Source organism: Garra rufa, chromosome 12 (assembly GCF_049309525.1).
Source record: "Garra rufa chromosome 12, GarRuf1.0, whole genome shotgun sequence".
Taxonomy (NCBI): Eukaryota; Metazoa; Chordata; class Actinopteri; order Cypriniformes; family Cyprinidae; genus Garra; species Garra rufa.
In genome coordinates this window covers 37,718,001-37,741,537 of record NC_133372.1, presented here as the reverse complement: position 1 = coordinate 37,741,537, position 23,537 = coordinate 37,718,001, and the positions used below count along the sequence as shown (strand labels likewise).

Sequence of the window (23,537 nt, the reverse complement as noted above, 5' to 3'; positions counted from 1 at the left end):
AATCCTATTATATTCTCCCCATCACTTAGGAATTGTTTTTTAAGTACCAAAAAAAGTATTTTCAATCATATTAGTTGCCTTTGTTTGAAAGATTGATCTATAAGTGTAGGATCTGCAGTTACAGTGGAAGCCAAAATTGTGAGGCATTTATTTGTTTGTATGCAACATAATTCAGATGAAACATTGAACTGAAACATGATTTTCAAAACAGAATATCAGGGATTTTTTGTTTGTATAAAAATGTAATTTTTCTATACTGTATTTTGTTTTGTTGCGTTGTCCTATTGTTATGGTTAGATTATGGTTATGAAAGCATAAAAACCATAATTTAAAAGCAAAAAATAAATAAATAAATAAACAAAATGTACTGTATATGTGTGTTTTGTAACTAAAGCTAAAAAACTAAAGCTTGCAAATGGATGGATCCGTTCATTATAGGTCATGGAAATTCAGCTTTTTAGTCAGTGAAAGTCTGAGTACGAAATTTTTGCATGCGTTTTTGTGTCTTTTTCGTATTTGTCATCCTTTTCTATCAAAATGCTTGCTACAGATGCGAAAACTTAGAAAATCAAACCTGATCTTAATTTTTCATGACGGACAAAGTTTCAGAGGCAGTGTGTAAATGTGATTGACACAACATGAGTTTGTATTTATTTTTTATGTGCAAAAAATGGACTTGAAACTTCTGAATTTGATCAATTTGAACTTCAATTTAATGTAAAAAGAAAATAAATAAATAAAGTTTTAAGGTTTATATGAGTTATGGATAGATGGATAAATGGATGGATTATACATTTTTATTTAATTTTATTTTATTTTCAAATTTGATTAGTAGCTTAGAAATAGTGCAGAATATCTTTGTTTTACATCATAATGTGTTTTCCATTTAAAATTCTAAAATTAAAATTCTTTTTCCCTCATGTTTAAATAAAAGAGATCCTATTTTTTTTTGTATTATTATTACATGGTCTCAGTCTTTTGGGCCCCACTGTAGATGTTTAAGAATTATGTTTGTGTAGCATTGCCTGCTTGGAGTAATTCCCTCATAATTCATGGCAACAAATGAATAAATAACACAGATGAGACAGAGCAGTGGTGTACCACAGAGAGCGAAGGGACTGGGCATGGTATCCTGTGCCTATGCGTATGCATGATAGACTGATAAATAATGCTTACTTATTGTAATATAATATGTGATGTTCACAGAATTCTCTCAGATATTAATAGCTGGCTGGAGTGAAATGGGGACAGATTTAGTGCAGTGACTTGGGCTGATCTTCAGAAATGAAAAGGCAAATTGTAATTTTTTTTTAGCATTTTAGGTTTTCTTTTAGGTCAGTGTGACTTAATGTTCCATTAAATGCTTGCACGGTTGCTAGAACATATGGAACACCATTTACCTCACACTATCAACAATTAACCAATACTATAATATATGTGACCCTGGACCACAAAACCAGCCATAAGGTTAAATTTTACAAAACTGAGATATATACATCATATGAAAGCTCAATAAATAAGCTTTCTATTGATGTATAGTTTGTTAGGATAGGAGAATATTTGGCCGAGATACATCTATTTGAATATCTGAAATCTAAGGGTGCAAAAAAATCTAAATACTGAGAAAACGTCTCAGGTTACGTATGTAACCCTGGTTCCCTGAGGGAACGAGACACTGCGTCCTGAGACACTTTGGGGAACGCCATTGGCGGGCCGCACTCTGAGTCATGTCCAACGTCCAATGAGAAACGGGAGTGACGTCACAGGCGCGGTGACGTCATCGACCAGGAAGTATATAAGCACGTGCGTTTGAAGCTGGCATCGGCTTATAGGAATGAAGCGAGCGCAGCAGGGATGCGGGAATTATGGTCCGAGACGCAGTGTCTCGTTCCCTCAGGGAACCAGGGTTACATACGTAACCTGAGACGTTCCCTTCCGGGAACTCTACACTGCGTCCTGAGACACTTTGGGGAACGAGGTATCAACGCCCCCATAATTTCCAAGGCCCTGCCCAGTTTTTGTCTGCTAGGCCAAGGGTGGAAAAGTTGTGTCTTGGTACACTTCAGCCTGGGAAACTTGCCAGGACATGAGTGATAATACATCTCTGTCTGTGGAGCCCACCAGACAAGAGGGAGAGAATGTACCTCGGCCCTCGGGCACACGAGGTTAGCATAATCCAGTGTCCGGAATACTTACCTGATGAGACACTATGGAAACTCCGCCTGGTGATCTTGCCAGGACGCGAGTGATAATGCATCTCTGTCTGTGATCAACCACCAGACAAGAGGGATAAATGAGCCTCGGCCCTCAGGCACACGAGGCTAGGGTTCTCAACCGCTGCCTGTCACAAGACCAGTGCAGGGGGAGAAAGGCTCCTCGGCCCTTGGGCACACGAGGAGAAGTGGTAGTCCTTTGTCTGCGCTACGGCCAGACCAAGAGGGACACAAGAAGTGCCTGGTGATCTTGCCAGGGCACTGGAATTCATCTCTGTCTGTGATCAACCACCAGACAAGAGGGATAAATAAACCTCGGCCCTCGGGCACACGAGGCTAGGGTTCTCAACCACTGCCTGTCATAAGACCAGCGCAGGGGGAGAAATGCTCCTCGGCCCTTAGGCACACGAGGAGAAGTGGTAGTCCTTTGTCTGCGCTACGGCCAGAACAAGAGGGACGCAAGAAGTGCCTGGTGAACGTGCCAGGACACTGGAATACATCTCTGTCTGTGATCAACCACCAGACAAGAGGGATAAATGAGCCTCGGCCCTCAGGCACACGAGGCTAGGGTTCTCAACCGCTGCCTGTCACAAGACCAGTGCAGGGGGAGAAAGGCTCCTCGGCCCTTGGGCACACGAGGAGAAGTGGTAGTCCTTTGTCTGCGCTACGGCCAGACCAAGAGGGACACAAAAAGTGCCTGGTGATCTTGCCAGGGCACTGGAATTCATCTCTGTCTGTGATCAACCACCAGACAAGAGGGATAAATAAACCTCGGCCCTCGGGCACACGAGGCTAGGGTTCTCAACCGCTGCCTGTCATAAGACCAGCGCAGGGGGAGAAATGCTCCTCGGCCCTTAGGCACACGAGGAGAAGTGGTAGTCCTTTGTCTGCGCTACGGCCAGAACAAGAGGGACGCAAGAAGTGCCTGGTGAACGTGCCAGGACACTGGAATACATCTCTGTCTGTGATCAACCACCAGACAAGAGGGATAAATGAGCCTCGGCCCTCAGGCACACGAGGCTAGGGTTCTCAACCGCTGCCTGTCACAAGACCAGTGCAGGGGGAGAAAGGCTCCTCGGCCCTTGGGCACACGAGGAGAAGCGGTAGTCCTTTGTCTGCGCTACGGCCAGAACAAGAGGGACACAAGAAGTGCCTGGTGGACCCGCCAGGACACTAGAAAACATCTCTGTCTGTGATCAACCACCAGACAAGAGGAACACAGGCCTCGGCCCTCGGGCACGCGAGGCAGGATATCACACCTCTCGCCTGGAGGACTGCCAGGTCGAGAGGGTAGAAATCCTTTTCCTCCATAGAGGAAAGCGCCTAAGCACCTCTAGGCCTAGCAATGCTAGGGCTGAAGGACGACTGAGCCAGGAGTGACTCTGAGGTCTAGTTCGTAGAATCTGACGAACGTTAGAGGTGAGGACCAACCCGCCGCACTGCAGATGTCCTGGATCGGGACACCTGCCATCAGAGCTTTAGAGGCTGCAATGCCTCTAGTTGAGTGAGCCTTGACTCCCATCGGGGATGGGAGACCAGAGGACTCGTAGGCAGTAGAGAAGGCATCGATGATCCACTTACTGATAGTAGGCTTGGAAGCCGGGCACCCCCTCTTAGGGGGGCCGTAACAGACCAAAAGTTGCTCTGATTTACGCCACAGGGCAGCTCTGTGGACATAAGTGTCCAGTGCTCTTACTGGACACATTAAGTTATACTTCCTCTGGTCGTGCTCCACGAATGGAGGAGGGTAAAACGCTTGGAGCGTTATTGGCTGTGGTGTCGCTGATGGGACCTTGGGTACGTACCCAACTCGTGGGTAAAGGAATGCTTTGGCCAACCCTGGGGCAAAGTCAATGTAAGAAGGGGCCACTGAAAGGGCCTGCAGGTCCCCGATTCTCTTGAGAGACGTTAGCGCCAGCAGCAGTGCTGTCTTTAGGGTAAGCATCCGATCGGGGGCCTCCTCCAGAGGCTCGAAGGGAGGCTTACACAGCGCCTCCAACACCACAGCTAAGTCCCATGTAGGGACTTTCGGTCTTGCACGAGGCCTCAGCCTGAGTGCACCGCGGAGGAAACGTGAGACCAGGGGGTTCTTGCCCACTGAAAGGCCGCCATGAAGGGCGTGGTAAGCCGATATAGCCGCCACGTACACCTTCAAGGTGGAGTGAGCTAACCCAGCGGACAAACGAGTTTGCAGGAACTCCAGCACTGTACCAACCGGGCAGTGAACTGGGTCTAAGCGGCGTTCATGACACCATGACGCAAACAGGTTCCACTTTAGGCCATAAAGTTTCCTCGTAGAGGGAGCTCTGGATTGAAGGATGGTCTCAACAACCTCGGTTGAGAGACCAGCTTCTATGAGTTGTGCCCCCTCAGGGGCCACACCCATAACTTCCACTTCTCTGGGTGGGGGTGGCATATTGCGCCCCCAGCCTGAGAAAGAAGGTCGCTCCTGACAGGAATCTCCCATGGAGAGCCGTCGAGGAGGGCGATTATATCCGAGAACCATACTCGGGCCGGCCAGTACGGGGCTACTAGCAGCAGCCGTACTCCGTACCGGCGCACTCTTTCCAGAACTCCCGGGAGCAGAGCGATCGGGGGAAAAGCGTACAGACGAAGCCTCGGCCACGTCTGTACCATGGCATCCAGTCCGAGAGGAGCTGGAGGAACTAGAGAGTACCAAAGGGGACATTGCGATGTCTCCTGAGTCGCAAAGAGGTCCACCTGGGCTTGACCAAAGACTCTCCATATCTGCTTCACCACCTGAGGGTGAAGCATCCATTCCCCGGGCCTCAGCCCCTGCCTCGACAGGACGTCTGCTCCCACATTGAGACGTCCAGGAATGTGAACTGCTCTCAATGAGAGAAGCTTCCCTTGTGACCACAGGATGATCTGGCACGCCAGCTTGTATAAGGGGCGTGAACGCAGACCTCCCTGGTGGTTTATATAGTAGACCACCGCAGTGTTGTCTGTGCAGACCAGCACGTGACGGTTTCTCAGGTCTGGAAGGAAATGCTTCAGAGCCAGGAACACTGCCAACATTTCTAGGCAATTTATGTGCCAAGAGTGATGCCGGTCGTTCCATAGGCCTTGGGCGGAGCGGCCACTCATGACCGCTCCCCACCCGGTGAGGGATGCATCTGTCGCTAGCGTGACGCGGCGGCAAGGAGCTCCCAGCGCTGGACCTTGTAATAGGAACCAGGGCTTTTTCCACATGACTAAGGCACGTAGGCAGCGCCGCGTGACCTTGATCTTGCGGAATGGGTTCCCCCTCGGGGAAAACCCTTTGGTTTTGTGCCACCACTGCAGTGGTCTCATGTGCAGCAGTCCAAGAGGTATCACGTTGGATGCAGCTGCCATAAGACCTAACAGTACTTGGAACTGTTTGGCAGTGAGTAGCAGGCCTAGCCTGACCGCATTTGCTGCAGTAAGGATCGACTCGATCCGAGCAGGTGACAATCGTGCCTGCATGGTGGTCGAATCCCAGATTACACCTAGATAAGTGGTTCTCTGTAATGGAGACAGCACACTTTTCTTGGCATTGAGTCTCAACCCCAGCTCTTTCATGTGAGCAAGAACAACATTTCGATGTTGAGCTGCTAACTGTTCCGAACTGGCTAGGATGAGCCAGTCGTCTATGTAGTTGAGTATGCGGATGCCCTGGAGTCGCAATGGAGCCAGAGCAGCATCCACACACTTCGTGAAAGTTCGGGGAGAGAGCGCTAGGCCGAACGGAAGAACTCTGTATTGGTAAGCTTTGCCCCTGAAAGCGAACCTGAGAAACTTCCGGTGTTGAGGAAGGATGGAGACGTGAAAGAATGCGTCTTTCAGATCTATCGTGACAAACCAGTCCTCGGACCTGATTTGAGACACGACCTGTCTGACAGTCAATATTTTGAACTTCAGTTTTCTTACTGAGAGGTTTAGCTGTCTGAGATCTAAAATGGGCCGCAGGCCCCCATCCTTCTTGGGAACAATGAAGTACCGGCTGTAGAACCCGGATTCTCTGTGTTGAGGAGGGACCACCTCGATGGCCTCCTTCCTCAGGAGAGTATTCACTTCCTGTTCCAATACCAGAGCCTGCTCGGGGCCTACCAGAGTAGGAAATACCCCGCTGAAAGGTGGCGGCTTGGCGCCGAATTGAATGCGATAGCCTTTCTCTACAGTACGCAGGACCCACATAGAAATATTTGGCAGTAGTTTCCACGCTGCCAGAAATTCTACTAAGGGAACCAACCTCTCGAGGCTGGTTTCTGGATTTATTTGGAGAGCTACCTCGGTGGCCTGTAACAGCGAACTGGCAGGATGCACCTGAAGTAAGCGCTCTGGAAATCCCCGTGGGGGTGGCGAACTCTCTGGTTCCGCTACGTTTCCGGGCGGAAAGACCGGAGAAAGATGTTCGCGGGAGACTGCCGCGCCCTGTAACACCGGCAGGGTTAGCTGACGAATCTCCTGAGGGCCCCGAAGAGAGGTGGTCACCGTACTCCTCAGAGGCGGTGAAGCACCTAAGTCTTCGAGAGGGGCTGCCCTCATCGGCCCTGAGCCACAACCATCAGGGCCGTTTAGCTGAGGTCCTCTTTGACTGAAGGACGACCCTCAGGTCCGGCCTAGTCTTAGAGGACCCCGGCTTGGAGTGTTGCTGAACCCGCCCTCTAGGCTAGCCGGAGGGGTGCGGGTAGCAACACTCCTTTTCTGTGCACCCCGGTGCGAGGAGCTAGCTTGCGGCTGGGGCTGCTCTTCGTACTGGGGTGAATGGGGGGGGCGGTTGTGGGGTGTCAACGCTCTCAACATCAACCTCCTCGGAGGAAGACAGAAGGAGCGCTGACTCCTCCTCTTGGAGGGAAGGAACCGCAGTGCGGGCTTCCTCATCCAAGAGGGGGTCATACGATCCGCTGGGTGAGGAGAGAGATAGGGGATCACCCGTCTCAACTCCCTCCAGCAGATCTACCTGCGAACCGCATGAGTGCAGCTGCCGCTCCGCCTCAGCGGAAGCGGGGCCAGACCCACGGGGAACGCTAGTGAAAGCCCCCTCCTCAAAGAGGGCTTTCCGGGAACGGAGCAACCGCAGCGGCATTCGCTCGCACTGCGGGCAGCCAACCCCCTCAAGGGCTGACCTAGCATGCTCCGCTCCCAAGCAGACCACACATAGATCGTGTGTATCCCCACCAACAAAGAAACGTTGGCAGGGAGGGACACACTTTCTATGTGGCTGCTGAACCGCCTTAGAACGTTCGTTCTTAAAAGAACGTTTTCCCCCTGGCATTTTGCTCAAATAAAAGTAGTGCAAACTGGCACTAAAAAACTGCAAAATGCAGATCAGACAGACAATAACACAGAGCGCTCTCGCTGAATGACAAAAGCTGACGCCAGCTTCAAACGCACGTGCTTATATACTTCCTGGTCGATGACGTCACCGCGCCTGTGACGTCACTCCCGTTTCTCATTGGACGTTGGACATGACTCAGAGTGCGGCCCGCCAATGGCGTTCCCCAAAGTGTCTCAGGACGCAGTGTAGAGTTCCCGGAAGGGAATCACCTTTAAAGTTGTCCAAATTAAGTTCTTAACAATGCATATTACTAATCAAAAATTACATTTTGATATGTTTACAGTAGGAATTTTACAAAAAATCTTAATGTAACATGATCTTTACTTAATTTCCTAATGATTTTTGACATAAAAGAAAAATCAATAATTTTGACCCATACAATGTATTTTTGGCTATTGCTACAAATATACCCCAGCGACTTAAGACTGGTTTTGTGGTCCAGAGTCACATATTTACAACCAAGCCCGAAATTATTCATACCCCTGGCAAATTCTGACTTAAAGTTACTTTTATTCAACCAGCAAGTTTTTATTTTTATTTTATTTATTTATTTATTTTATTAGAAATGACACAGGCATCTCCCAGAAGATTTATTTACATTTGAACAAAAAGTGGCATGTCCAAAATTATTCATACCCTTCTCAATAATCAACAGAAAAGCCTTTATTGGCTATTACAGCAATCAAATGCTTCCTATAACTGCTGACTAGCTTTTTGCATGTCTCCACTGGTATTTTTGCCCATTCATCTTTAGCGATGAACTCCAAGGGTCTCCTTGCCATCACCCTGATCTTTAGTTCCCTCCACAGATTCTCAATTGGATTTAAGTCAGGACTCTGGCTGGGCCACTGCAAAACGTTAATGTTTTTGTCTGCTAACCATTTCTTCACCACTTTTGCTGTGTGTTTTCGGACGTTGTCGTGCTGAACTGTCCACTGGTGCCCAAGGCCAAGTTTCTCTACAGACTGCCTGATGTTGTTGTTGAGAATTTTGATGTATTGCTCCTTTTTCATGGTGCCGTTTACTGTGATTAGGTTCCCTGGTCCACCGGCTGAAAAACACCCCCAAAACATTAGGTTCCCACCTCCATGTTTGAAAGTGGGGATGCTGTTCTTAGGGTTGAAGGCTTCTACTTTTTATGCCAAATGAAGGCTACAACATTGTGGCCAAACAATTACATTTTTGTTTCATCTGACCATAAAACAGAAGACCAGTCATATTCTTTGTCCAGATGAGCATTTGCAAAGGACAAGCAGGCTTTTGTGTGCCTTATCTTGAGAAGTGGTGTCCTCCTTGGTGTGCGTCCGTGGAACCCAGCGGTGTGCAGTGTCTGTTGGACTGTCTGCCTTGAGATGTTGCCACCAGCAGAGCCCACCCTGCTGAAAAAACAGCATATGCTGGTTAGGTATGTTTTGGTGCTGGGATGCTGGTTTTAGCTGGTATATGCTGGTCCTTTGCTGGTTTATGCTGGTCCCTTGCTGGTCCTTTGCTGGTTTATGCTGGTCATGTTGACCAGCAACATGACCAGCATAAACCAGCAAAGGACCAGCATTAACCAGCAACATGACCAGCATAAACCAGCAAAAACCAGCAAGGGACCAGCATAAACCAGCAAAGGACCAGCATATACCAGCTAAAACCAGCATCCCAGCACCAAAACATACCTAACCAGCATATGCTGTTTTTTTCAGCAGGGCAGATTCATCAGGATGGCCTGGGTGGTGATTCTTTTTTACCTCTCCCCCTATCCTCCTGGCCAACACAGGTGTCAGTTTTGGCTTCCGACCACATCCTCTGAGATTTTTTACAGTGCGGAACATCTTGTATCTTTTAATAATACTTTGCACTGTAGCCACTGGAACTTCAAAACATAGATATGGTCTTATAGCCCTTTCCTGACTTGTGAGCAGCTCCTTTGTCTTAGCCATGACTGTCCACAAACCAACAGCAGAGAGCTTCTGTTTTTCGCCTGTTGAGTTGATTGAAACAGCTGTTCCCAATGAATCAGGGTAATTAGGATGCTTTAGAACAGCTTGGACTATTTGGAATGGTATAGAACTTTGGATTTTCCCATAGACTGTGACAGTTTGCAAAGGGTATGAATAATTTTGGACATGCCACTTTTTGTTCAATTGTAAATAAAAGCTGAGAAAATTTTTTTTTCCACAATGATGCCTCTTGTACATCATCGTATTATCTTTTGGGAGAAGCCTGTGTCATTTCCGGTCAAAAAAAAAAAAAAATTGCTTGTTGAATAAAAGTAACTTTAAGTCAGAATTTGCCAGAGGTATGAATAATTTTGGGCTTGACTGTATATGTCTGACAAAAAAACATTTTAAAACATTTTTGACATTGCTACAAAAATAATAAGTGTAATAATAGACTTAAATGAGTATTTGTAATTATTAATCATATTAATAGTCATCTTTTTCTAGCCATTAGGCAGCAACTGTATTTTCTGTCGATTATTTTCTTTCTTTCTTTTTCCCCCCAGTGCAGAGGCACTGCCTCTCTATTCTCCTCAGAGAAAGCGCCCCTGGTAAAGAGACCCTGTTATATTGAGGGTCTGTAGGCTATGGATGTTTGATTATGGTGACCATATCCTAACCTTAGCCCATACATTTTAAATGATGGACATGAAGAGCCACCTCTTTGGCACATAATGTTTGATCGTCTTATGATTTGCTCATCATTCCCTACAGACTAAAGCGTGCCTATGGACCAATTCCAGGCTCGAAGGCATTCCCGACTTCATTTTTTCCCATGCGTGTTCCTGCCCTGACCAACACATGATTCAATTCAGTCATGCCTCCAGGGAGAAAGCTGAAAAACACTATGTTTGTGAAACACCTCAGTGTTTTTCTCCTCTGTCTTTCATGGCGTTTTCAAAGGAGGGCTTTGTGACATCTCAACCCTGTATCGATATTTGCTTGTAATGTCTCTAACCGAGTGTGTTATCTAATAGCGCAGTAGGTTCGCGGTAATCAAATTGAACAAGTTTGTGCGCGATAAGTAGTCTAGCGCAAAAGATCATCCGAGGCATTGAGGGAAACATACTGCACCGGTTCTCTTTGTTGACTCTCCTTCAAGCAGAACCTCATTCGATATTTTCAATATCTTCTGGGTTCCAGTAATGGGCCAAATTTATAATGCGCCTGCTGCTGAGGGACCTTGAAGGGTCGAATTCTGAAATGAAGGAATAGATTTGGTGAGTTCTGAAAGGTGACTGCCACTAGCATACATCACCATGGAAAATGGCCGCCCAGTGGTACCGTGGAGTTGACTTGGGCCACCGCTGAGTGATGAGCAATCTTCAGCCGCAGCATGGCACAATAACAAAGTAAACAGCCTACGCTGCTCTCAGCATACATAAATCTCCAATATTTGATAAATAAGATTTGCCTGCTGTAATTGATTCCATGTGGAGATCCAAATAGAAACCTCGGAGGCCCTGGTAAATCTAATCAAGAGGGAGGTTAGTCATATGGTGAGTTACCTAAGGCTTTGTAATAATGGATCAACAATTATAACCTTCATAATTACTCCAGACAAACATGTAGATTATTATATATAGCGCAGGAGATTCGGGCTGACGTTTGCTCTCCTTTGTGATTCCTCTCGACAGGCTGCTCTCGAAAACCGTGCATGCCTGATTCTGGGCGAGGTGCAAACGCAGCACGGATTTCTGTTGATAAAAGTGCCCTGCTAAAAGGGATTTTTGAAAAATATATCTAAGTTAGATATCCCAGTTGACGCTGTGGATTGCTAGGGTTCTTTATCATGTTGAAGTCTGTGGGAGTTCTTGAGGAAAACATGACAGACATCCACTCACTCGTGAAAATGCGACGCTGTCGTCCCTTTTAAATCGAACACGGTAAACCCAGACAGAGGCATAAAGTCTCAAATCCTAAGCCGAAACTTTGCTTCAAGAAGACAAACAACTTTTTTTTCCCTCTATTGTGTGCTACTTTAGAAATGTGTAGAATAATGGATCAGCTTTCTTTTCTCTAGTGAAAACAGAAATTGCAACAACAGAAAATATTTATGACTTGACATGCACTATTTAAATAAAAAGTTCATGAAGAAATGAAAATGTCATCATTTACTCACCTTTAATGAGACTTTCGGTGAATGAGAACTTTCAGTTCAGTCTGTTTCTCACACAAAGGCATTAAAAGACTTTGAATGTAGCGCACGACTTACATAGACCAATTTTATGATACCTTTAGGGTGATTTCTTGTCCTTCTTGAAGCTTTAGTCCATGTTTATTATAATTGAATAGAAAACAGCCACCAGAATATTGTTCAAAAATCTCTCTCTCTTTACAGAAGGTAGAGTAAATGATAACAAAATATTTATTGTTTGGGTAAATTGTCCCTTTAATTGTTACCGAAGACAGGCTGCTATAACATGGATGCTTTGTTAGTATCTTCTCTTTAGCTTTTTTCACAATGTGTCTGGATAATTGACTCTGCCACAAATCAGAGGATAAACTTCTGACACCCTGTCACTTCAGGCTCACTCAGGGCTTGACTCTGAATGTGTCATTGCTATTATTAGAGCCTTCTCACAACTTTAGGTCTTCGCTCTTTTTTCTTGTATATTTCCCTAAAGACCCTATGAAATGGTTTGACATGCAGTTTTCCTGTGCTCTTGTATTTATTTTGGCACCAAGAAGTTATAAGAAGGCATATATTTAATTTAATTTTATTTCTAAATAGCATTTATCTCTAATTACATTGTCAAATTATTGTTACTTCTACTTCACTGGAGGTTTTTAATATATTGCAAATGCCATTTGTTTCTATGGTTTCTGTGAACAGAAAGAGCTCCTTTCAAAAATCTGTTTAGGATGTTTGTTCCAAAAAAGAAGTAAATAAATAGAAAACTGACCTACCCACACAAAGAACTCTCATAACTCAGTCAGTTCCTCCATCTTGTCAGTACCCATCTGTTCTCAGATCACCCCTCCTGCTGTTCATTATATTTGATTAAGCATCAAATATGACCCCGCTGGAAATGCTTGTGCGTATTTTGGTCAGTTCGTGCAAGACATGCTTGCATGTATCAAGATACCATTTGTTCCTTTTACAAAGCCATTTATTCCCATTAAAATAAATATGCTAAATTTGATTAATGTAGAATTCTATTACAACAGCTTGATGATCAGAACCACACTGACACTGCAGCCAATGGTGTGAGTTTGGGACGGGGTGACCAATGGCACATGGGAGGATTTGGCACAGGGAAACCTGTTTGGATACAGTAATTATTTTTGCAATTTTCATTCAGTTTTATGTATGTGTGTGTGTTTGTCCATCTGTCTGTCTTTGATAGTTGACACAATTCTACAAACTATTTAAATTATTTAGCTACTGTGAAATACTTTCTGTAAAAAAAAAAAAAAATAGTTTCATACACACCTACCCAAGTCACTGTGTGACATTCTCTGCTTCATAGCTCTCATTCAGTGGCATGTGGAGTTCTTACCTTGAGGCCTTCAGTCATTCAAAATATCTCCTGACTCAAAGTAGCATATGCACACAGCAGAGGGCTGCAAGTGACTGCAAGACACCCGCCGTTAGGAAGCCTCTCCATATGGCATCTTTGAGGGTTCTCTTTTCTGTCTAATTAACGCCTTTGATGCAAATCAGTGTTCCTCTCTCAGCGAGGACAGGTCAAACGCTTTGAAAACGCCCTCTCCTTGGAACGGCAACCACTGATTTGTGTGGAAGTTTACAAGGGCTCTGTGTTTTCTCCGAAAGGATATGAGAAGTTTAATGAGCTTATTATTATGCGTTTTTCCCAGTTAATCTGCATATGACTATTTGCTGATATGACAGGAGGTTAATTCAAGGCATCTGTGAAAGGAAGATAGATATGTAACGGTTGGAGATTGCCAAGATGAGACTTTCTATGACAAAAGATTACAACAGAAGCACTAGGGCATTTGTTAAACATACAGTAACGTACATGATAACAAAACAAAAAAATCTGATAATGAGAACTGATGCAAATTAAAGGACCCAACAGAGCAAAACTTTAACACATTGGGGTTCCAAAACTAAACAGTGAAGATGCTCTGTGGAACATCCAGTTTTTTCTACTGTTAAAAAGATGGAAAACTCATGATATTCGTTTGATTTTCCTTTTTTGCTATTCAGTAGGGGCGCATTTGTTATTATTTTCCCCTAAACCACTAGATGGCAGAAAAATGTGCTGTAGCACTTTCCAAAACTGCACTTTTCAAGATAAACATGCAATTTTGGCTGATGCTTGACGCGAAAGCCTGCAGCAGCACAAAGTCGATTCTGTGCTTACTTGATTTAATATTTGATGTTTTTAAGAAGATTTAAGTAGCAAATGAGAATCGCTAAAATTCTTGAATATATCTTGAGACAAAGGTCTTCTTAATGATTTTCAGTTTTGTTTAAAATAATTAAAGCAACAGTTTTTTAACCACAAAAGAATATGTAAAAGTATGCTATTTGGGGTAAAAAGCACCCCTGCTGGTGGGGCTAAAAGGCACATGATAATTAACATGATAATTAATAGAAGGCTGACTTTTCTATTTGTTGACATGACATTGTTAGATTCAGATGATAAATATCATATGTTATGTTGGGTGTCCATCTTAAAGATAATCACCATGTTTAGAAAGATCATTATATTTAAAAAACATGCTATTAATCATATAATATAATAAAATATAATTTGTTGTTACTACAGTAAATCTATATTAAATTACTATGGGATCTAAGGGGGGTATAAGGGCTCCCCTTGCCACCTCATACCTTTGTAAGATTTTTAAACAAAATTTCTCTATTTCTCTATAAATGTTCAATACATACAGTCAAGCCCGAAATTATTCATACCCCTGGCATATTCTGGCTTAAAGTTATCTTTATTCAACCAGCTTTCAGGTTGGCGGGTCTCCTTGCCATTACCCTGGTCTTTAGCTCCCTAAGGAGTCAGGACTCTGGCTGGGCCACTGCAAAACGTTAATGTTTTTGTCTGCTAACCATTTCTTCACTACTTTTGCTGTGTGTTTTGGGTTGTTGTCGTGCTGAAATGTCCACTGGTGCCCAAGGCCAAGTTTCTCTGCAGACTGCCTGATGTTGTTGTTGAGAATCTTGATGTATTGCTCCTTTTTCATGTTGCCGTTTACTGTGATTAGGTTCCCTGGTCCACCAGCTAAAAAAACACCCCCAAATCATTAGGTTCCCACCACCATGTTTGACAGTGGGATGGTGTTCTTTGAAGGCTTCTCCTTTTTTACGATAAGTGAAACTACATCATTGTGGCCAAACAATTCAATTTTTGTTTCATCTGACCATAAAACAGGAGACCAGAAGTCTTCTTTTTTGTCTAGATGAGCATTTGCAAAGGCCAAGCGGGCTTTTGTGTGCCTTATCTGGAGAAGTGGTGTCCTCCTTGGTCTGCGTCCATGGAACCCAGCGGTGTGCAGTGTCCATTGGACTGTCTGCCTTGAGATGTTGCCACCAGCAGAGCCCAGATTCATCAGGATGGCCTTGGTGGTGATCCTTGGATTCTTTTTTACCTCTCTCACTATCCTACTGGCCAGCACAGGTGTCACTTTTGGCTTCCGACCACGTCCTCTGAGATTTTTCACAGTGCAGAATATCTTGTATTTTTTAATAATACTTTGCACTGTAGCCACTGGAAATTTTAAAACATTTAGATATAGTCTTATAGCCCTTTCCTGACTTGTGAGCAGCCACAATGCGCAGCCGCAGGTCCTCAGTGAGCTCCTTTGTCTTAGCCATGACTGTCCACAAACCAACAGCAGAGAGCTTCTGTTTTTCACCTGTTGAGTTGATTAAAACAGCTGTTCCCACCGAATCAGGTTAATTAGGATGCTTTAGAACAGCTTGGACTATTTGGAATGGTATAGAACTTTAGATTTTCCCATAGACTGTGACAGTTTGCAAAGGGTATGAATAATTTTGGACATGCCGATATTTGTTCAAATGTAAATAAAAGCTGAGAAATATTTTTTCCACAATGATGCCTCTAGTACATCGTCTTATTATCTTTTGGGAGAAGCCTGTGTCATTTCCGGTCAAATAAAAGTTGCTGGTTGAATAAAAGTAACTTTATGTCAGAATTTGTCAGGGGTATGAATAATTTCGGGCTTGACTGTACATATATATTTTTCTGCAATCATACACTTTGGGCACAGTGAAAAGCAATTTTTTTTTCTTAGGGTGTGCCTTTAGCCCCGATGTACCCTACTCATTCAAGATACTTGTTGTCAAATGGGATTTTGGTGGGTGAGAGGTGAGAGAAGCCAATATTCTAGTGATAATTCAAATGGCCAAGGCAAGATATGACATGACCAAAAGAGCATAATTATCCATGCTGACATCATTTTTTTGTATTTCGTAGTTTCATACAGAGAGGGAAACAACAGCATATATAATTTTTTTTATCAGTTTTAGACATTTTCATCATGCGTTAGTGTTTGAGCTATGCAATAAAATACATACATATTTAGATAAATAACATATCATGCATATATCAGATATGTTACTTCTATACTTTTGGATAATACTTCTTGTTGTAGGTATCAAAATGTAAATCTTGGTCTGGATAGTGGTCTCAGCCTATATGTGATCTTTGAAAGTCTCAGTCTAATTCTAACATCCTAAAGGTGATAATTACCTCCAGCACATGTGGCTACGATATCTTGACCATTGCAGGCAATTCCACAGCTCTAAATGGCTGCTTAGCCACTATACAGAGCGACTCGGTGACTGAATGCTGAAATGAAATCAGTATCTTCAATTTTTCAGGTCCCTTGGACCAGCAGGTCTTGGCCTTGGTCTTAGGGGGTCTCGTATTGATCTCGGTCGACCGTGCAGAGAAAATGATAAGGATAAAGCAAGCCACTTGACTTCAGCGTAGTGTATAAACACTGTGGCTCTGTGGTGCATTTAAAACATCTTTCTGTTCGAGTGCACTGTAAAAAATGTTTTGTCAGGTAACCTAAAAATGTGCTGTGTGTGGTAACTGGATTTATTGTAGTCAAAAATATGATTTAATATATCTGAATAGACCTGGCTACACTAGGTTATGCCAACAAAAGGTCAGACGAGGTAGAAATAGCCCCTTATGATAGCAGTAGCCTATTTTTGCAGCATATATTTGAGCTGCCAAACATAGCAATGTCTCCGTCAACCAGTGCTGGGAGTTTGGACAGGACTACTCTTAATAAGCTGTTCAGCAGGGAATCTCTCAACGTGTGATTCCATATTTTGCAACTAACAACAATGCCACCTTTTCTCTGTTTTTCTTTTTTTCACAGGAAGTGCGTGTATCTCACAGTCTGTGAAAATCCCCCGTGAGCCGAAACCAGGGGAGTTTGATAAGATCATTTCAAGACTGGGAGAAAATCCGAATGCGAGGGTTGTTATTATATTTGCAAATGAGGACGATATAAAGTGAGTAGCTTTTGTTGTTTCGAAATTAGCATCAATCTTGAAGAATTATGCTGAATTATTATTATATTGTAGTTATGGTGAAGCAGTTAAACTCATTTCTGCTTTTAATTCATTTGTGCAGAGTTACAAAGTTAATAAAACAAACACCAAAATGGGTACTGCTTTCTAAAATAACATCTGAAATACACAACAAGGACTTGCAGGGAGGTGAAAAACTCATTTTCCTGACCTCTGTTATAACACATTTAATTTGCCCCATGGGAACGTCTGAAACACCCCAGCACTGAGCACCTGGAGTACCTAATCAGAACTATTAGAACCCAGCTGTTCTAGGGGAAATTGACAAAAAGCCTTCACTTAAATGTCCTATTAGACATCCATTGAATAATAATCGTCTTAATTTGAAGGAATAATTATGGTCAAACTTTTTCAATTTGTTGCTTGCTTAAGCGTTCAGGATGGCGGTTTAATCATCCTTCCCTAATTATTGTTTGTCAGCCGTTGTCCTTGAGTTCATAATGGCTTGTTTATCCATGTTCACATCAATGCACCTATAATACAGAAAGTATGTTTTTCTTAACAAAAAAAGTCTTTATAAACATAAATGTGAAATCACAATTGACCCTTTGTACTTCATACACGCTTGGTTGTATTGTGCATGATATTCCAAAGATATTGTTCATCAGAATTTAATAACTTGTTTTAAGTTTCATTTTCAGCCGGTGTCACCTTGACCATGCAGATTGTTCATTAATATTAACTAATAGCCAAATAGCTATTTTCATTGTTTTAGGCTTTTTTTGTAGTTAATGCTGTGTTTTGCAAGTAAAATGAGTTGTGAATGCTGTTTCATGTTTAATGTAGGTAAATAAATTGCAGCGAGGGCATAGCTGCCAAAGTTGTGGGCGAATTTGTATGCAGTTATTAAAAATATTGATAAGTTACTGGCATATAAGCCCTGAAAATGTATTCCGCGGCTTACGGAATAGACACTGCGTGTGAAAACGCTTTAAGTCTGTTTCTGTTTAAAAGACAGAAAATGATTTTGTGTGCACTGCCTGAAACATACTTTATTGAGCCATTATTATCTTGGGGAAATGCTTTTGCTGTCAGTTGTGCATGACTAATTTTGACATCAATTGCTAGCGTGCCTGACGGAGAATGCTTAGAAATTTCAGCGCTGAGCAGTGTCGATACTGACCTTTCAATAACATATTGATTTGCAGTTACTGTAAACGCAGAATCGCCAAAGCACCACCGAATGTAGACAATGATTGCAAACAAGTAATTAGAGTTGATGTGACTCAGAGCCTGGGAGCGAAGCCTATATTCAACATTTTATGGAAACTGCCACTCATCTCTTAACAGGCGGCTACTGCAGGCGGCAAAAAAAGCCAATCAGACGGGTCACTTCCTGTGGGTGGGGTCAGATAGCTGGGGCTCGAAGATATCGCCAGTGCTCCACCAGGAGGAAATGGCCGAGGGAGCTGTCACCATCCTACCCAAACGACAGACCATCAGAGGCAAGTGACAGATTAAATCCTCCACTTGTCAGTGGTTGCTCTCATCCATTAGAGACCAGTTCTGAACCAGAGTGTGTGCTTAATGTTTTCTGACATCACTTTAGCTACTGGTGATGCATTTACAGTAATAAGCATAACAAGTTACGGTGCATGCAGAGTGTTAAAGGAATAGTTCACTCAAAAACCAAAAAAATCCTCCACATCTCCAAATGCATTGTCTTTCTTTAGTGGAACACAAATAAAAAAGACTTTGAGATATCTTTATGCAGACAGGTCTGTTAAGTTCTTCCAAGAAGCACAGGCATGGGTTTAGCGGTCAGTGTGCTTTTATTCCAAGTCTTCCTAAGCCATGTAAAGACTTTTTGTAAACCCCACAGGCTAGGTTATTTCAGAGCCTGTGAAATCCAATTGTTTCTGAAAATTTGAAAAATCAAAAATTCTTTCTTTTCTGTTTCTTTATTTTCTTAAATTCTGTTGTATAATTGAATGCAATAAACAATAACAATTAATTTACAACGGAACATTGCATGTATATTTTGTCAAATAAGGTGCTCCCCAACATCTTTGGTGAATGAAATCGCATTTCTTATAATAATAATATAATTTATTAAAAGAGTACACATTATTATTTTTGTATATCAGTTATTAATCCATGTTTTAATTTAAACAGTATAAAAGTTCTGTTGTGAAGATGACAAAAAATGCAATGTTTTAGTGTAAAAATTGTTATATTTTGTGTTATATTAAATCATAAAGCATAGAATAATTATAGTAATAATAATAATTTACAAATTTAAAACATTGCACATTTATTATTATTATTATTACTCTAAGATGTACATTTTACTGTGCAAGAGCAATAGATGTATGTAGTTTATGTAAAATTGTTTATGTTAAACCAAATTTTTTGAATTTCAGCGTGTATATGTCGATAGCTTTTATAAAATGAAACACTCATGAAATGAACTGCTGAAGTGAGCAGCTCTGGAGATGAAGTTCATGTGTAGTGTCCTCATATAGTAAGTTTTTTTTATGTGTTTTTTTTTATATACAATATCTCACAGAAGTTAGTACACCCTTCACATTTCAGCAACCATTTTAGTATATCTTCTCAAGGGACAATACTATAGAAATGAAACTTGGATATATTTTAGAGTAGTCAATGTACAGCTTGTATAGCAGTATAGATTTACTGTTCTCTGAAAATTACTCAACATACAGCCATTATTGTCGAAATAGCTGGCAACAAAAGTGAGTACACCTTAAGTGATAACAGCAGTATGTTGTTTAACCATGCAAAGCCACATGTCCTATTCATCACGTTTATGTTTTGTCTGCTTGACAAAGTTGTGTACCTTGTATTAGAGCAGTTAAAATTAGGTGCTTTAAGTACAATTCTCTCACACTGACCATTGGATGTTCAACGTGGCATCTCATGGCAAAGAACTCTCTGAGGATTTGAGAATTAGAATTGTTGCTCTCCACAAAGATGGCCAAGGCTATTAGAGGTCCCAGAAGAAAGCCTCATTTGAAGCTGGCTCACAAGAAAGCTCGCAAACAGTTTGCTGAAGACAACCTGTCCAAGAGCATGAATTACTGGAACCATGTCCTGTGGTCTGATGAGACTATAAGATAAACTTGTTTGACTCAGATGGTGTCCAGCATCTTTGGCGATGCCCTGGTGAGGATTTTCAGTGGACAATAATTCTATACTGCTATACAAGCTGCACATTGACCACTCTAAAATATATCCAAGTTTCATTTCTATAGTATTGTCCCTTGAGAAGATATACTAAAATAGTTGCTGAAATGTGAGGGGTGTACTTACTTTTGCGACATACTGTATATACATTTATAAAATATTAACATTTTCTTAAATATGTACATGCATGTGTGTGTATTTATATATTCATAATAAATATCAGTACACACACATATATTAAAAGAGTTGAATTACAGCTGTAATTTAAAACATTTAAAACATTACACAGATTTACATTATTATTATTATTATTATAAAAAGTACATTTTAATATACAGTAGTATATATTAGTGTAAGTTATGTCAGTATCTTCATGTTAAACCAAACTTTTATTTTGGCAGACTGTCGTGAATTTTAAGTTTCGGTGTGTATTTGCCAATAGCCTTTATTAAATGAAATGCTCATGAAGTGAACTCTCAGAGCAGCTCTGGAGATGAAGGTAATGTGGAGTGTCCTCATATGAGATAGCAGATGCTGAAAACACTATGAGCATCATGCTCGCTTCAGAATATAGAGCAAAAACTGCACTGCTTGCTCACAGAGACACAGAATTTGCAAACTTAGCAAAACCTACATCTAGACAATCAGGTAAGTGGTGCTAAGTATCAATATCATGGGTTGATTTTTTTCTGATAAATGTCAGTGTCAATTTATTGTCCAGTCCTACTGTTTCATGACCAAAAATCATGATTTTTTTTTTTTTTCAGTTAAAACTTGATGGTCTTTTTTGGTGCTAGACTGCTCTGGTAACTCTGAACTGTTCTTCAAAAAATGTTCCTTTTGTGTTTCACAGTAAAATGTCAACTATTTTGAACTGACATGAGCTTGAGCAAACGATGACAGATTTTTCATTTATGTGTGAACTATTCAAAGCAAAACAGAACATTCTCAGTGTGACGAAAATGATGTTAGATGCAAATGTTCCGTCAAATCATGTTGCTCTCTGAAGTTCATTGGCTGAGAGCTTTGACTCTGACAGAGAGCATTAAAGTGACACAGATCTCATCGATCTACCCTCAGGCTTTGATCGCTACTTCACCAGCCGCACACTCGAGAACAACCGGAGGAATATCTGGTTTGCCGAGTTCTGGGAGAACAATTTCAACTGCAAGCTCAGCCGCCATGCCTTGAAGAAGGGATCCGGCGTTAAGAAATGCACAAGTAAGAATCTCTCCCTCTCCCTCTGGCAACACTCCATTTCACAGAGCTCCATAAAAGAGAGAAAGTGAGCAAAGGGAGAAGCCAAATCTATCGTAAAAGACTTGGCCTGCTGTTCTCAGATCTCCTGAAATGGGCTTTTGTTTACACCAGAGTCTGATTAGTCATACCACAGCAAAGCTGTTCTGCGTCTGATGTTTTCTGATGCACAGCAGTAGCATCCCTGCACTAAGCACGCAGAACCAATACAATCCAGCCAATTGGATAAAAGATGATGATCTTTAATTGATTTGAGCCTTCTCCCGAGGGAGGAGCCGCCTGTGGCGGCCCCGTCAGCTACGAGTCCAGCCCCGGTCAGAGCCCGTCCGTTCGGCTGTGGAGAAAGGTTGACTCCTAGCAACACATTTCAGGTTTCATCCAATCAGTGCGGGTTGCGATCTTACGAGGAGGGGTTTCCGCCGGCAGACCTTCTCGAGGGTGGCTACGGTAGCGCATCTAATTCTCAGCATGCAGTCTACCGAGCATTACAGCGCTTACTGCACTGCACCAGTAAGCAGGGCAGGATATTAACCTCTCAGTTCAGTATCGGTGCGGTGACCTCCTACAGACGGCGGAAGTCAGATTATATGCGACTGTGGCAAAGGGGCTCACTGTAACGTCGCAGCGCGCTAAATGTCACCGTGCATAATCCCTGTCAGTGGGCTCGCTTGTAATGGCTGGCCTTTAGCGTGCTGCAAGAAGTATCTGGCCTGAAACAAAATCCATCGCTCCGCCACAACATAATAAATCACTTTTTCTTTATGCTAATTGCTGCGCCCACAAGAAAATTCATCATTGTTACCTCACATTCTTGAATAGCCATTGGTGATTAAATGCACTGCTTCTATTCACTTGATTAAAAAATATGGTCGGGTGTTTTCGCGTGCATGAATGAGATGCAAAACATGCCACTCAGGATGGCTTTTGCTTTCTTTTACAGTAGTTTTGTGGTTGAGTATATTTCCTACATGCTTTTGCTACACCCAAGGGCTCACATTTGATATTATGGCAGCTTCATCTTTCTTTTAAAAATGTCATAAAATGAAAAGTTAATTTACAACAGAACATTGTTTTTTTATTTTTTTGTCAAATTAAGGTGTTGCATAACACATTTTGTATATTGTCCGATTTAATAGATGGATAAAAAATATATTTGTTAAAATTATAATAACAATCATAGTAATTATTATGGTTTTTATGCATTTAATCATCATAAGTTATGATGCATGCATAGTGTTAAAGAAATGTTTCCTTGTATCCTCATGCAGCACTATATATATATATATATATATATATATATATATATATATATATATATATATATATACACACACACACACACACAGTTGTGCTCATATGTTTACATACCCCTTGCAGAATATGCAAAATGTTAATCATTTTCAACAAAATAAGAAGGATCATGAAAATTGCATGTTATTTTTATTTAGTACTGACCTGAATAAGCTATTTTGCTTAACAGATGTTTATATATATACTCCACAAGACAAAATAATAACTGAAGTTTTACAAATGACTTCATTCAAATGTTTACATTCCTTAGAATCTTACTACTGTGTTTTTCCTAGATGATCCACAACAGTTTTTATGTTTCGTGATAGTTGTTCATGAGTCCTTTGTTTGTCCTAAGCAGTTCAGCTGCCTGCTGTTCTTCAGAAAAATCCTCCAGTTCTTGCACATTCTTTGATTTTCTAGCAGCATATGCATATTTGAGCCCTTTCCAAAAGTTAATAAGATCCATCTTTTCACACTGAGGACAGCTGAGTGAGGGACTCATCATACATAAATATTACAAAAGATGAAAACCTTCAATGATGCTACACAATGAAAGCAACACAATGCAATAAGAGCCGGGGGGTGTAAACTTTTTTTAATTGGATGATCAGGGTTAATTGTACTTCTGGGATATTTATGTAGCTTCTGAAGTGCAGTACTAAATGGGAAAAAAAAATCTGTAAACAAAATAAGAAAAAAATTACACATCATCATCGTCAGCATTGTGTTACCTTCTTAAGCATCAGTAAGTGTTTTCACCT

At 42.0% G+C, this 23,537-nt stretch overlaps 1 protein-coding gene across 2 annotated transcripts in view; it reads left to right on the top strand.

Annotated features, from left to right (window-relative positions):
* The window catches only part of grm4 (glutamate receptor, metabotropic 4), a 204,362-nt gene that overhangs the window by 111,408 nt on the left and 69,417 nt on the right, over positions 1–23,537 (top strand). For both annotated transcript variants that reach the window (XM_073851720.1, XM_073851719.1), the window contains exons 4-6: positions 16,866–17,001; positions 18,370–18,524; positions 21,307–21,447. In XM_073851720.1, coding sequence (XP_073707821.1) covers positions 16,866–17,001; positions 18,370–18,524; positions 21,307–21,447 — 432 coding nt within the window. The remainder of the gene's footprint in view (positions 1–16,865; positions 17,002–18,369; positions 18,525–21,306; positions 21,448–23,537) is intronic.